Raw genomic sequence first — 15,708 nt, 5'->3', positions numbered from 1 at the left:
GTTTCTCCTCCTAACACCAATTTGTGCTTCTCAGAAATATGATTTGTATGATTCAATAAGATTTTTTGGCCCCATGTTGGCAGTTGCTCACATCTAGGTGTAAATGGTACTATATGGATTATTTAAGAGATACTATTCTAAGTTCAGTGCATGTAAATGATTAAATCTATATGAATTCTTTAGATAGAAAACCTCAGCAGATTCTACCAGATCCAAATACTGGAGTGAGTCTGACGAAACCTCACATTCACTCATAGTCACTTTAATATCCCCTTCGATTTTTTTAATGATTATTTTCATCCACAGACGTGTAATTTAGACAGAGCTCAAAATGCTCACAAGCTGCCATTATGGACTTAAATATTCCCAAAATGAGAGAGACACCATAAATAGTACATTCATCTTTCCTTAGGCCTGAACAGGCTGGAATATGGAAGAGGTCATGTCTAGGATTCTCTTTATAAGATAGTGCTTCTCTCTCTCTCTCTCTCTCTCTCTCTCTCTCTCTCTCTCTCTCTCTCTCTCTCTCTCTCTCTCTCTCTCTCTCTCTCTCTCTCTCTCTCTCCTACTCTCTCTCTCTCTTTCCTGGAGTTATATTTAGGCCGTCCCCAAAATTTTTATATTGGCTAGCTTCCGTACCTTGTTTTAGAATTAGGGACATAAAGAGTGATTCAGGGATGATCTGTCTCCCAGCGCAGACACACACACACACACACACACACACACACACACACACACACACACACACACACACACACACACACACACACACACACACACACACACACACACTTGTTTTTATTGCTCACATGATTGGGCCATGGACATTATAAACTAATTTCGGGAGCTGCCAAGGCTCTGGGGGCTGCCTGCATGTTGCACACTGAGGCCCTTTATCTGGGGCCTGAATCTAGGCTGGGGCTTTTTAGACAGGCAAGTGTCTGAACAGCTATGCCTTACCACAGGGACACAGGTTTGTTCAGAGGCTGTAAAGTTTTGTTGCTCAGAGATTTGGCCTGATGCACTGTTTTAAATGTCAAAGTCTGTTTTACTCATCTGAGTGGGTTGGACAGAGTGTATTGGTGCATTCTGTCTGGGCACTTTCTGCTGTATTCTTCAGCCAGTATTCAAAGTGTTTAAATTGACCCTGAATCTCCTCTCCCCCTCCCTCCCCTGTCTTTCCCCTCCTCCAGCAGACATGGACGGCCTGTCCGACCACTCCCCTCCGGGCCCCAACCACAACCACAATCACAACCACCTGACCTTCTCCCAGCAACCCATCCCGGGCAGCACGGCCGAGCAGCCCCCCTCCTCCCCGGTGCTCCCCCTGCCCCCTCCGTCCCACGGTGGGGGCCAGACCCCTGGCCGCCCGGCTCAGCTCCCCCCCGGCCTGCACCACCCAGGCCTGGTATCCACCCCCATCAGCCCCCAGCTGGTGAACCAGCAGCTGGTCATGGCCCAGATTCTCAACCAGCAGTACGCCGTCAACCGGCTCCTGGCACAGCAGTCGCTGTCGCAGCAGTACCTCAACCACCCGCCAGTCAACCGAAATGCCCTGACCAAGCCCCTGGAGCCCCAGGTAGCCAGCAACACCGAGGTGTCCATGGAGATATACCAGTGGGTGAGGGACGAGCTGAAGAGGGCCGGTATCTCCCAAGCCGTGTTCGCCCGCGTGGCTTTCAACAGGACCCAGGTGAGGAGGGTCAGAATTGAACTATGACTTTTGCATAAATCACCCATTGATGCCAATAGGAGATTTGGGGAAAAATCGCAACACCTCAAGATAGTATTATGTGCTACCAGGACTGGAAATTCAAGAATACACACTTACCCTTCCCTAAAGCACTCTGACATATCTGTCACAAGGACAGAATTGTTTTGAGTTATAGTGCCTCAAAGTCAAACTCTGCATTCTTGTCGAAGGCCATCATCAAAACAGTTAATCTTATAACTGCTTACAACAACCTAACACCACAACATTAACTATTTAAAAGCTACAGTACACCTGGCAAGCCACAACGTCAGAGCACCAGGCGCGGTCACGGCTTGCACTCCCTCCGCTAAAACATGTGATTTCACTTTACAGGCAGGCGCGCAGCAGGGCCCTGACAGAGATAATGTCTTAAGATGTTCTGCATATTTTGGGGGGAGGTGGCAGCAAACCTCATTACTCCTCCGCCACTTTGAAGTTGTGTGCGAAACCTCTTGATAAGAATCTATTGGAATCAGTGCGTACCGACGCTCTCCCCACAAAAAAAGTTAAGTGGATAGCAAGCAGACAGTGGTGTTTTTGTGCAAATTGGCAAGCCTCTCTCCTTTCAGCTTTATCTCGCCTGTATGAAGAATTAGTAATGTGCCTTTTGAGAGCCTCCTCTTGTATTATTTATAGTGTGTTAGTTTTTTTCTCTTCCTGTTTCTGCCGAGCGTGTTAATAAAGGGTGCGTGTGGCGACCCGCAGGGGGTGGCGTCTACACGGGGCGAGGTGGACACACGGGGGCTCGCCGGCCCTTTTTTGTAGAAGCGGCCGATTGACTGGGGAGATTAATGGAAAGGGGTGATAGCTGGGCGTAATAAACATACATGCACAAACACAATCACACACACATGCGTATACGCAAACACATAACACACACACTGCGCACACACACACATAATCTCACACAATCTTCAGAATACCTGTGACATGCACTCAATGTCAGTTTGAAAGCTTGTCTCCCCGTTCAGAGTTGATGCCTCTATCTAGTTATACATACTTGGCTCCGTCATAAGGTTGTCTATTCCAATGTTCTTTAGTGTTTCATAAAGTCACAAGTACAATGTGTTTTCTTAAACTACCATACCATTAGTTAAACATTCCGTTATTGTTTGCGGGGCCACTAGTTCTAACTCTGGTATTTGGTGTAAATATCAACAGCACTGACATCATGTTGTTTATTACAAAATCATTTTGTTTATTTCCAAATCACACACCTATTGATAAAGAGAAGCTGAAAATGGATTTCTCAGTGTGTGTCCAACGGCGGATGAAAAGCCTCAATCACACAGTCCTGATAATACAGTGATTCCCATAATGACATGATTCATAGCTATTGAAAAGGAACAGCGGATACACTGATTGCTACACTGATGCTCACTGAGTCAATATGCTGTAATAGTTACATTATCCTCTGGGTCTGTGAGAGTTTACTAGTAGAAATAGAATGTTCACAATGGACATTAAGTTCCTGTAGTGATGGCAATGAATGAGTCTTCTCAGGGCTTATAAATAGGGCATCTCTCTCTCTCTCTCTCTCTCTCTCTCTCTCTCTCTCTCTCTCTCTCTCTCTCTCTCTCTCTCTCTCTCTCTCTCTCTCTCTCTCTCTCTCTCTCTCTCTCTCTCTCTCTCTCTCTCTCTCTCTCTCTCTCTCTCTCTCTCTCTCTGACTCTCTCTCTCTCTCTCTCTCTCTCTCTCTCTCCCTCCCTCTCTTCCTCCCAGGGCCTGTTGTCTGAGATCCTGCGTAAAGAGGAGGATCCTAAGACGGCCAGCCAGTCTCTGCTGGTCAACCTGCGGGCCATGCAGAACTTCCTGCAACTGCCCGAGGTCGAGCGAGACCGCATCTACCAGGACGAGAGGGAAAGGAGCCTGACGGCCGCCTCGGCCATGGGGCCTGCGCCACTCATCAGCACCCCGCCCACCCGGCCAGTGCAGGTATGGAACGAACAGGCAAGCATACACACAGACAGAGGAGCGTGCACACACACACTACAGACATCTCAAATCATTTATTTTGACCTTAAGTTGTACAGCAAGTGCCACTACCCACCCCACTCTTAAAATTGGAAGCAACTCAATGACGACAAGTTCTGTGGAGGAGCGAATCTCCCCCAGTCTGTCAGTCAATCAGTTCCTCATTCAACTCCCTGACCACCAGCTCTCCACTGTCTCTCCCACAATCAAAGTTCTTTATTGGAAAGGTATGTGGCAACTTTTCCACTTAAGCACATTTTGAGTGCGGTCGAGTGTGTCTGGGGCGGAGAGGGCCAGACAAAGGCCTCCTCTGTTCAGCCTCGGACTGAAGACGGCCTTTTCTTTGAGAGAGAGAATGTTCCTGTGCCACACATTGGCCAAACAGGGAGGCCCCTTTGACTGCATGGCCAGATCGCAGTGGCCGTCCTTACAAAACTGGAAGGAAAGGGAAGAATCAGACTCTGAACCAGTGGTTTTAAAGTAGGAAAAGGCCACTTTGCAGTTCACAGGTCTTCCTCAACAGTCAGTTGGCTGTGATAGCTGGACATGGAAAAAGGGAGAGAGAGACCAATAGAGAGAGGGCGAGAGACAGACACAGAGAGGGTGACAGAGTGAGAGAGAGAAAGCGAGAGAGTGAGCGAGAGAGAGAGATGTCCCTTGTACAATGACACATTGACCAGACTCAACCATGTTTTTAGCTATAAGACATACCTCTGTTCAGGCCCTAATTCTGTTTACTTCAGTGCATCCATTTCAAACTTGTGGATCAGGAGGTGCATACACCTTTTCTCAATTGAATAATTGTCTTAGTCGAATTCCAGGGCTGGGATTTCAGTTTTTAGAGTTGTGGAGGTGGGCTTGTATACTGAATGTGTCATTTTATGGGGTAGTACAGGAAACATAGACGTTTCATTATAACCGGTGTATAAGCAATGATTAAATGTCAGACGAATAGCCAATTGCTATACAGTTATTTACTTCTTGCTGAACATAAAACATCATAGTAGCATATGATCATCTGCCCTAATAGGCTTTTCTATATTCTACCCTTCACCTATGACTGAGTCCTATCAAAGTAGGCCTAGCCCTGGCCTGGACATATGCCAGACTCCCACTGACAGCTCCTATAGAGTATAAAGTAATGCGTTGGGAGATTTAGCCACATAAATCAGTCAGGGTGGCAATTGAACAGAGACAGGGAGGCTTTTATGGGCCTCCTAAAAAACGATGCGGAGGTATGTTTCTCATGTGTGCCCATGGGTGGCTCCAGTGCCCTCACCAGCCTCTGCATGTCCCAGGCTTAACAATTAGAGCTACTGAGGAAATTGTTGGTAATCAGTACACACTCTAACACCCCTCGCCTACTGAGTCATAAATGGTTTAAAAGATGCCCAGGAATCATAAAACATTCCAGTTTACCACAAATGTGGGGTCCATTATCTTTTCATAACCACCAAAATGGCTCCCCTGTTAGATGTCTAGACATATACATTAAACATTTATTTTAGATTTTTACAGATTGTTTTGGGCAAGTTTGTAACTGACAAGATTAATACTGAATAATTTAATTATTGCCTACATGTAAAAAAAATAATATATGTTTTCAGTATTCACATAAATTTTATAAGTGTTTCCTCTGGACTTTGCATCTGAATGATAATAGTATGATTTATTCTGATTCGATTCGATTTTTAGAATTTGAGTAATAATTTATTCTCAAATGTTTCTCTTACTCCAGAGAAAACAAGCCACGCAGTGATGTTGATTCAATTCCATGTATCTCTTTGCAATCTGATTTCTGATCAGTTTAGCTTAATCAATGAGACTGCAGTGTACTAAAGTTATCATTGCACATGTACTATACTACCTTTATGTTGACACAGCCTAAACATTTGTTATTGTGTGGGTGTTTGTGTTTGTGTGTGTGTGTGTGTGTGTGTGCGTGCGCGTTTGTCTGTGCTAATGTGTGTGCGTGTGTTGTTAAATCTTCTTTCTGAGGGTGAGACTAAACAAACATGTCTTTGTTGCCCCAGCAGCCCAGGAGAGAAGACTGTAACAACGTCAGGACTGAGGACTGGAACCCCAGAATCCCTGTGGGCATCTCTCCTGTAAGCAAACACAACAATTAACCATCACTTTGTAACAGTTTCACTGTTACTGTACTGTTCCAATAACATGTTGTTATTAATGGTTATCGTAATACTGCATGTTATGGCATTTTATGGTTATTGTAGCATGATTTGCTCGTAGCAGTTTTAGAATTTAGAATTTTAGTAGAAATACTTATTAATAAGTAATTCAATTAATAAAGACTTATTTATTAATAGTTTATAAATAGTTTATTAATGCTTATTCGTAAAAGTTACTATAAAGTGTTACCAATATGTTATCTTATATTTGTTAAGTGAAGTTAATTAGACGAATGATGAAATGTATGAAATAATTGAATGTGAAATTGTCTCCCATGTTTTATACCTAGTTTACTTTCCTCTCTTTACCTATCTGGACAGATCCCCGAATCCAGAAAACACGGCAGCATCACCTTGTTTTCCAACCCTTTTGCTGACACTCCTTATCCTGCCCAGGTGAAGGCCTCTCCGCTTCCCAGCGAGTGGAACGGCAAGACGGAGAGCTGCATCCTCAACATCAACTCCTCCATCTATGACGAGATCCAGCAGGAGATGAAGAGGGCCAAGGTGTCCCAGGCTCTGTTTGCCAAGGTGGCCGCCTCCAAGAGTCAGGTACAGACCCATATACTGACTTAGACGCCGGTTGCCATTTTGGTACAGACACGCAACATACAGTTCTAGGCCACAGACACTAAGAGCAGATCTCAGTTGATATTCTCGTTGCTATTTTAGTACAGACACACAGACCTACAGAACAACACCATAAGCAATAAGTATTATTTTCCGTTTTGCCACGCAGTAGAAGAGGGTTAACTGAGAAACTGGTATCATTTTGAGAGAGGACTGCAGAAATTGCCACTAAACATTTAAACAAAATGTTGAACAAAAGAATGTGTCTCAGGCTATCTCATTGGGAACGTATGTTATTAAACTATAAGTTACAGTTCTGTGGACGTTACAGCTTGAAATATAATACACACATCAATATTTACAGAGCTAATATTTTCATTTCATGCCTGAACTTGTCGTGGAGACAATTTGGCTCCTTCCCAGTGTGGTTGATGAAACATTAGAAAACAAAGGAATAAAACACAATATAAAACCAGATCTGGAGACATTCACCAGTTAGGGGGTTCAAAAACTGAAGCGCCACATTGTGCAACTCTGCTCTCTTCACCGACTGGTGATTTATCGTCGTAATGACATATGTCTCCTATATTGTGGGTTTAGCGAACAGCAGACAGTGTTTCAACACAAAACAAACCTGTTTATATTAGCTGTGCTCTGAATGACTCTCAACTAAAGCGGAGCCTGTTATCTCGCCCAGGCAACAACCCACTCGTTGAATACCGGCTTGTGTGAGCAAAATTACCATCAGTTTAACTCTTATTAAAACTAATTAAAGAAATGCGGAGCAAGCCGTTATTATTAAAGGTTTCATATATCGGTGGAGCACAGTTGAAAATGTTTCCACAATTGTTACTTGATGAAGAAAAATAAAATAGATTAAACAGGGGCCAAATTATCTGGAAATATCTGTGGAGCTTTTTATTTTTTTCGCTGATTGCGATGATTATAGAGCCAGATACCTTTGTTTTACCAAATTGCAGTTTGATGCACAAACCATTGTTTTTGTTAAGGAGTTCAAAGACTTTTTGGAAGAGAGGAGAGAAGAGGGTGAGAAAAAATATCTCTTCTCAGATTATCGTTTGTGAGTGAACAGGTTTCCACTGTGCTCCCTCCCTCCCTCCCCTCTCTCTCTCTTCTCTCCCTCTCTCTCTGTCTCTCTCTCGCTCTCTTCCCTCTCTCTTCCCTGTCTCCCTGTTCCTCCATTCATGGCGATGGAGGCGGAGGGTGTGAATGTGAATTGAGCAGCAGATAAGAAGTGTGCTAATTATGCCTGTGAAAGGGGGCCTGGGAGAGCACTTATCTCTGGCTCCATCTCGTAATGGGCGCTCCCCGGGCAGCTGGTGCCCCTCCCGGCCCAGGCCCACACCACCACCAGGGGCAGTGGCGGCTCCACACCGCACCAGGCCCAGACTCAGTACCAGAGACCCAGGTCCTACCCTTTAGCCCAGTGGGGGCTGCTGGTGCTGGGGTTGGAGTGTGAGGGAAAGAGGAGCTGGTGGTGGTGGATGGTGGTGGGGGATGGGTCCATCCATTGGGATGTAGACTGGCAGGAGGAATGGGGGTTTGGGGGAGGGGTCGGCTCATCCTCGATATGGAGGCTGGCACATGCGTGTCTGATTGGTGTGCCGTGCCCCCTCTGCTCACTGCCATGCCGGCAAAGTGCAGGAATTCTCGGTGGTCACACGCTCGCATGTATGCAGCCCACCACCCTGGAAGAGCTGGCGAATGGTGGGGGGTTGGAGGACAGGAGAGCTTGGCTCAGGCAGCTGTTGTGTGTTTGTGTGTGTGTGTTTGCCTCGTCTAGCCCTGCCCCTGTGAAAGATAGATAGAGTGAGGAGAGGAGGGGAAAGGAGGAGCGGGGAGAAGAGGGGAGGAGATCTGAGAAGGGGAGCAGGGGGATGTGGAGTGGGAGAGGGTGGGAGCAGTGGTGGTCCCCTGGGTGGGAGAGCTATAAGCATGAGTTTAGAGATTGGCTTACACTCCAGTGTGTGTGTGTGTGTGTGTGTGTGTGTGTGTGTGTGTGTGTGTGTGTGTGTGTGTGTGTGTGTGTGTGTGTGTGTGTGTGTGTGTGTGTGTGCACGTGCACGTGCACGTGTGTGTTGGGTGGGGGATGGGGTTTGGAACACAGCCATTCCGTCCCCTCTCAGGGCTCGTAACCACAGCAGACCTCTCTTTCTGCCAGCCTTTAACTGGTAGGTCTCTCTCTCATATTCACAGTAGCATTTCAATCACCTTTTTAACCGCTACATTTTGGGTGCAGTGAGTAAGTACAATTTAAATCTCCATTCTGCTGCTGGTTGACATCTAGTTCAGTCATGCAGCCTATATCTTGAGACTACAGCCTATTTTGATTTATTTGTACAGCTATACATTACATTAAGATAGAATCCAATAACCCTTCATATTTCATTTTTATCAAATTTAGTTCTTATCAAATTCGAAGTTGAGCCAACATTCAGCTGTGGGAGATGTACTGTATACTAGTTTGAGCAGGTTGTTAGAGGGTAACTATAGTATTGAGGTAGCCTTTGTTGATGATGTAGCCTATTGGTTTGAAGCCAGCTACAGGAGACAATGCCGGCAGAATCCGCAGCTAGCATTAGGAGACGCCCCTTTAGTTATAGCGTTCGAAGAGATGGAGGGTAGATTTTGATGAGAGCCCTTGTCAGTGCTAGCAAAGCTGCACCGGTAGAGGTGGTAGCTAGCTAGCTATTTGTTTTAGCTAGTGAAAGGGAGGCTATCCATATTGGCTAGGCTAACAGAGAGGATGTTTAGCTAGCTGTATGTCATTGGCTGCTAAAGGAGCGGAAGCTAGCGATGGGAGGCTAGCGGTAGGAGGCTAGCCGTGGGGAGCCCCTGACATGGCTTTGGTGTCTAAACTGCCTGACACACATCCTGAGAGGGAGCTGTGATTGTCTGAATCAGAGTCCCTGCTGTCACACAACAAGCTATCCGTGAGCCCCTGCGCCACAGGGTTAGCTCTCATACCCCCCAACACACACACAGTGACCAGTGGAATACAGAAAAGAAACGCCACCACCAAGCGCCTATCTCGCTCTCCCTCTCTCTCTCTGTCCGTCATTCTCTCTCTCTTCCCTGGAAGAGGCTACGCTAATTAGCCAGGCTCTAATGAGACAGAATGGCACTGATCTGGTCCGCCGCTGCACCACCGGGGGGGGGGGGGGCAGGCATGGGGTTGGTGCAGGGGGGGGCTGGTGTGTGCCATCTGTCACCCTGCGCCCGCCTGGCACGGAGCTCTCCGGGGGGGTGGGGGGAGGGACACTGAGTGCCTCGCTGGTCTGGAGTGGAAAGGTGGAGAGTGGGAGAGAGAGAGAGGGGAGGAGGAGGGTGTTGGAATCACTGGACCTACCCCTCCTGCCTATAATTTCTAAAATGATTCATATCCTGGGTTAGTGGAATCTGTGTTGTTGTTTTTGACGCTTTACATCCTTTCCACTCATATGGCCCAACCACCCCCTTAATACTCAGTGCATGGACCCCTCCCATCCTACCAAACCTGTCAATCAATTCTCACCAGAAATGTTGGGTTCCTATCTCTGCTGAGTCTAAGGGGCAGATGTTACTGTAGATGACATTTGGAACGTAGACTCACTGCTTTGACAGAGTTTAATAATATCTGATCTTCTGAAGCAGGAAGAGTCTACGGAGAAACTGGTCATGACCTCCTACACCATGAGTCATGAACCTAAAGATTAAAAAAATGTGAGGGGTTTATAACTTGAGTGTTTTGCCTTCATGGATAATATGACTGGGGTGCGGTTATAGGGCTGATCCAGAGGGAAGTTATAAATCACCTCCCAAAGTTACACTTCTGTGTCTGTGGTGCAACGGCCAACAGAATATCTCCATTGTTTGTTTACAGACTCCGGGTTGTCTCCCTGCGAAGCCGAGGCAGATTAAAAACGAGAGAGCATCACCAAAAGGGAAATAAAGGCCATGACTGTTTATTAATTGATTTATTTATTTATCCGGTTGCTTGGTTATTAGGTTGCCGGGGAAACGGTGGCAGATCCTCTATATTATTAAAGAGACAATTTCTTGAACTGGAGACCCAGATGTCTGAATAATTAATTTAGTGTATGAATTATCTTGCAAAAGGCAGTTCCTCCTCCTCCTTCTGAAATGAGCATTTTTCTTATTGTTTAATGGACAGAGGAATCCCCACCAGCATCTAACCCACTCCCTCTCATTTCATCAACCCCCTCTAGCAGGACTGCTGTCTCACTGAGCATGCACATACCTCTCTACTGTACTACTCTACTGTCTGTTTCTCGCCTCTCTCGCTCGCTCTCTCGCTCTCTCGCTCTTCTCTCTCTCTCTCTCTCTCTCTCTCTCTCTCTCTCTCTCTCTCTCTCCCCTCTCTCTCTCTCTCTCTCTCTCTCTCTCTCTCTCTCTCTCTCTCTGTGTCTCTCTCTCTCTGTGTCTCTCTCTCTCTGTGTCTCTCTCTCTCTCTCCCTCTCTCCCTCTCCCTCTCTCTCTCTCTCTCTCTCTCTCTCTCTCTCTCTCTCTCTCTCTCTCTCTTCTCTCTTCTCTCTCTCTCTCTCTCTCTCTCTCTCTCTCTCTGTGTCTCTCTCTCTCTGTGTCTCTCTCTCTCTCTCTCTCTCTCTCTCTCTCTCTCTCTCTCTCTCTCCCCCTCTCTCCCCTCTCTCTCTCTCTCTCTCTCTCTCTCTCTCTCTCTCTCTCTCTCTCTCTCTCTCTCTCTCTCTCTCTCTCTCTCTCTCTCTCTCTCTCTCATTCACACACACACACCCTCTTTCTCTCACTACCTCCCATCTGCCTCATGCTCTGCTCTTTCCCCTCCATCCTCCTCTCTCCCCTCTTTTGCCCCTCTCCACTACACCTACTGTACCTACCTCCATCCCACATTCCACTCCCCGACATTTGCCGACATTTGCCCCGCGCTGTCCAAGTCTGACGTAGCTCTCACCCTCCACGCCCCCGTTGCTTCTCCTTCCCAGGCCGGGCTAACGGTGTGGGAGAGCCTCGCTCCAGCACTTTCCCACTATCTCCTCTGACAGACCACACAGGGCTTGTTCTGAGGCCCATTCTGGCTAATCTGATCAGGCAGGCAAATACGCCGGGAAAAGCGCTTAATGATCCCCCTAATTACCTCAAGTCAATACCAACTGTATTATTAGACTCGGGGAAAATATTCCATTAGGGTGCCCCCTGTGGGAGTCCCCCCCATGCGCACCGATGTCACGCGCCGCGCGCCCCCACGCTTGTAATTAATTTTATTTACACACGCAGGAATGCACAAGGTCGCACCTGCAGCCCGGAGCCGCCTGACTCGGCCCGCCTAATCAGATCTGTCATAATTACCATTCTGCATGCTTCTGACACACGCCGGGAATATTTCAATTTAACTACAGCCACTAGCTCCGGCAGATGCAGTGTGGGGATGTGTTAGTCTGTGTGTGAGAGAGAGAGAGAGAGGGGGGGGGGGGGAGAGAAGACAGACAGAGAGAGAGAGAGAGAGAGAGAGAGAGAGGGAGGGGAATTGCATGGGGAGACATTAGGGCCTATTCGAGTGCTTGTGTGCTCTCGCTCTCATTCTCTTTCATTCTCTCTCTCTCTCTCTTTCCTCACTCTTACTACGCACATGATTCCACAAAGTAGGCTTCTCATACAGTATAGCTATGACTTTCCACATCAGTTCTCATTTTATACAGAAGGTTAAGACGTCCCTCACATCTCATACATATCATTCATTGAAACCCTTGATTTTGACCAAAGTTCCTATTTGGAGATTTGAACAAATGTAACAGTCCCTTCCATCTGAAAGCAAATTTGTAGACCAATTACAGATGCTGCTTTAGCTGACATACACAATTTGCAGGTTTTCTGCTATTTTAATCCATAATTCAATAAGATCAGCAATGATTTATCAGCTTAATTATGCTCTGATATTAGCAATTAAACTCCAGCTTTGAATTAAATCTCAATCAAGTGCTTATAATTGATGGAATCACACTCCTTGTAGGTGATTGGTGTGTTCCTAATTCAGATGCTGTTTAGCTCTGAAACTCTGAAAATTCTCTCTTCCTCTTTTGTGAGTTGGTTGTCCTTTGTGCGTTCATTCACTCTCTTACTTGTTCTCCTGTTTCTGTAGCTGCCTCAATACTATTGTAGACTCCATAGAAGACGTAAACAGAGGAATACTATAGTGATGAAGAGATTTTACTGTACTCTCTCTCTCCGTGTTTAATAGTTATCAAATCCGGAATAGCTTGATTAATTTCTTACACAGTCAACTGAACATGCCTCCTAATGTTTGACAAAGAGACCCTGCATACAACATAGCGATTTGTTTTGGGGCTTTTTTTTGGCATGGCATTTTGTAGCCTGGCAGAGCAGATCACAGATGTGTCATGTTCTGTATTTGAGGATTTTGACATTTCATTGACCTGCTCTGGTCATTCTGTCCCAGTTGTAAGTGTTCCCGTTTTAGGAATTCATACTGCAACTGTGACATTCTGTGACGATGAACCGATTGCCATTGTTCTGTGAGTAAATGCTGAGAAAGAGAACGTTTCCTGCACAATCATGCTTTCACTCCACAGAATGTGCAATGTAGATTTTCCAGTCTGCTATTGTTGACAACTGGCGCATTGTGATGCAAGAGGGCATGACCTTTCACTCAGTAAACGCTGACATTCCCAGCTGGTGTCTTTGACATCATAAATCTTCCACTGCAGGTCTGAAATGTGTCGGTCAAGACTTCCCATGTTGCAATTTGAAAATGAATACAGGGAAGCAGGTTGCCTTGTTTGTTTCAGATTGAGCAGATGTGGGTATGTATGCATACTCTACTGTTGACACTCCTGCAAAAGGGGTTAGGTAACAAATCTGGCAACCAATTCGAAGGAAGTCCACTTTGACAGACATTAATGCATGTTTTTATGTAGCTACAGGTTAAACTCTGTATAAATGTCAAAAATAAGGGATTTAAATTGTAGATTACATTATAGTCTGTTGAGCAATGTATTTCCTACTAAGGCTTCACAATTTGACTGGATGGTTTTGTGCACAATTGCTTCAACACAAATCATCACTTTTTAATGTGTTGTTTCTAAAGAGTGGTAATTGATCGATTCATTCTACAGCACAAATGCTCATGGACAGTCAGGCCCCAGTCCAATTAGTTATATTGCAGGGAGTCAGATGGTTATGAACAGTCAAGAGTATTACCATGTATTACTATGTCCAGGACAATCCCCTGCAGGATCAGTGAGTAAAGCCCAGGACCTGAGCTCTACCAGGTGGAACTAATGTAGTGGTGCACATTTCACTGTTCACTCTACTTGTTTTACCATTTACTAAAGGTGAATCCTGAAAACTATTGCAAAACATAATAGCTGTATACTTGTTCCAGGATTCATCCAATAGCATTGAGGAGTTTACCACAACAGTCACGGGCTTCATCAATAAGTGCATAGACGATTTCGTCCCCACAGTTACTATAAGTATCCAAACCAAAAATTACAGGCAATATCCGCGCTGGGCTGAAGGCTAGAGCTACCGCTTACAAGGAACGGGACACGGACATGGACGCATACAAGAAAGCCCACTATGACCCCCGACGAGGCCTCAAATATGCAAAAGGAAAATATAGGAGGAAGGTGGAATCCTATTACACCGGCTCTGACGCTCGTCGTATGTGGCAGGGCTTGCAGACGAAAACGGATTGCAAAGGGAAACACAGCCGTGAGTTGCCCAGCGATGCAGAACTCTGAAATGAGCTAAATGCCTTTTATGCTCGCTTCGAGGAATATAACAATGTGCCTTGCGTGAAAGTCACTGTTTTTCCAGATGACTGTGTGATCTCGTTCTCCGTGGCCGATGTGAGAAAAACTTTTAAACAGGTTAACAATCACAAGGCTGTATTCCAGACAGAATACCAGGGTGCATTCTCAAAGCATGCGCAGACCAGCTGGCAAGTGTCTTCACTGACATTTTTAATCTGTCCTTGTCCCAGTCTGTAATCCCAACATGTTTCAAGCTGACCACCATTGTCCCTTTTCCCAAGAGCTCCAAGGTAGCCTGCCTAAATGACTATTGCCGTGTAGCACTCACATCTGTAATTATGAAGTGCTTTGAAAGGTTAGTCATGACACACATCAACACCATCATCCGAGACACCCTACATGCACTCCAATTCGCATACCGCCCCAAAAGATCCACAGAGGACGTAATCTCAATTGCACTTCACACTGCCCTCTCCCACCTGGACAAGAGGGAAATAACAATGTGAGAATGCTGTTCATAGACTACAGCTCAGCGTTCAACACCATAGTCCCCTCCAAACTCATCACCAAGCTAGGGAACCTGGGACTGAACCCCTCCCTCTGCAACTGGATCCTAGACTTCCTGACGGGCCGGCCCCAGGTGGTGAGGGTAGGCAAAAACACCTACACCACGCTGACCCACAACACCGGGGCTCCTCAGGGGTGTGTGCTTAGTCCCCTCCTGTACTCCCTGTTTACCCATGACTGCATGGCCACGCACAACTCCAACACCATCATCAAGTTTTCTGACGACACGACGGTGGAAGGCCTGATCACCGACTGGCTGCATCACCGCTTGGTATGGCAAATGCACCGCCCTTGACCGCAAAGCGTTACAGAGTGTGGTGTGGACAGCCCAGTTCATCACTGGGGCTGATCTCCCTGCCATTCAGGACCTCTATATCATGCAGTGTCAGAGAAGGCCCGAAAAATTGCCAAAGAATCCAGGCACCCAAGCCATAGACTGTCCACTCTGCTACCGTCTGGCAAACAGGCTCCGAGACAGCTTCTACCCCCAAGCCAAAGTGCTAAATAATCAATTAATGGTTCCCAAACTATCTGCACTGACTCTACACACACTTACTAGACTATATATACACACTACATTGGCAAACCCACACACATTCACATTCACATACACTACATACACTACATACACACATACACACACACACATAACACATACATGCATACCGACAGAACACAAACACACATACATACAAACACACACACTTTTTTACTCGTATTATTATCTATCCTGATGCCTAGTCACTTTACCCTGGCTTCATGTACATATCTACCTCAAATACCTCGTACCTCTGCACATTGATCTGGGATTGGTACTCCCTGTAAATAGCTCCATTCTTGTGTATTATATTTTATTCCTCGTGTTACTATTTTATTGTATTATTAT

At 46.0% G+C, this 15,708-nt stretch overlaps 1 protein-coding gene across 1 annotated transcript in view; it reads left to right on the top strand.

Moving 5' to 3' along the window:
* The window catches only part of LOC311126945 (DNA-binding protein SATB1-like), a 41,406-nt gene that overhangs the window by 16,840 nt on the left and 8,858 nt on the right, over positions 1-15,708 (top strand). Inside the window, exons 8-11 of the mRNA XM_084158668.1 lie at positions 1,194-1,693; positions 3,476-3,688; positions 5,764-5,835; positions 6,313-6,468. Coding sequence (XP_084014794.1) covers positions 1,194-1,693; positions 3,476-3,688; positions 5,764-5,835; positions 6,313-6,468 — 941 coding nt within the window. The remainder of the gene's footprint in view (positions 1-1,193; positions 1,694-3,475; positions 3,689-5,763; positions 5,836-6,312; positions 6,469-15,708) is intronic.

Source organism: Coregonus lavaretus, assembly GCF_964263955.1.
Source record: "Coregonus lavaretus genome assembly, chromosome: 3".
Classification (NCBI taxonomy): domain Eukaryota; kingdom Metazoa; phylum Chordata; class Actinopteri; order Salmoniformes; family Salmonidae; genus Coregonus; species Coregonus lavaretus.
Note: the sequence above shows the minus strand (reverse complement) of the source record. Positions and strands in the feature narration are given on the sequence as shown.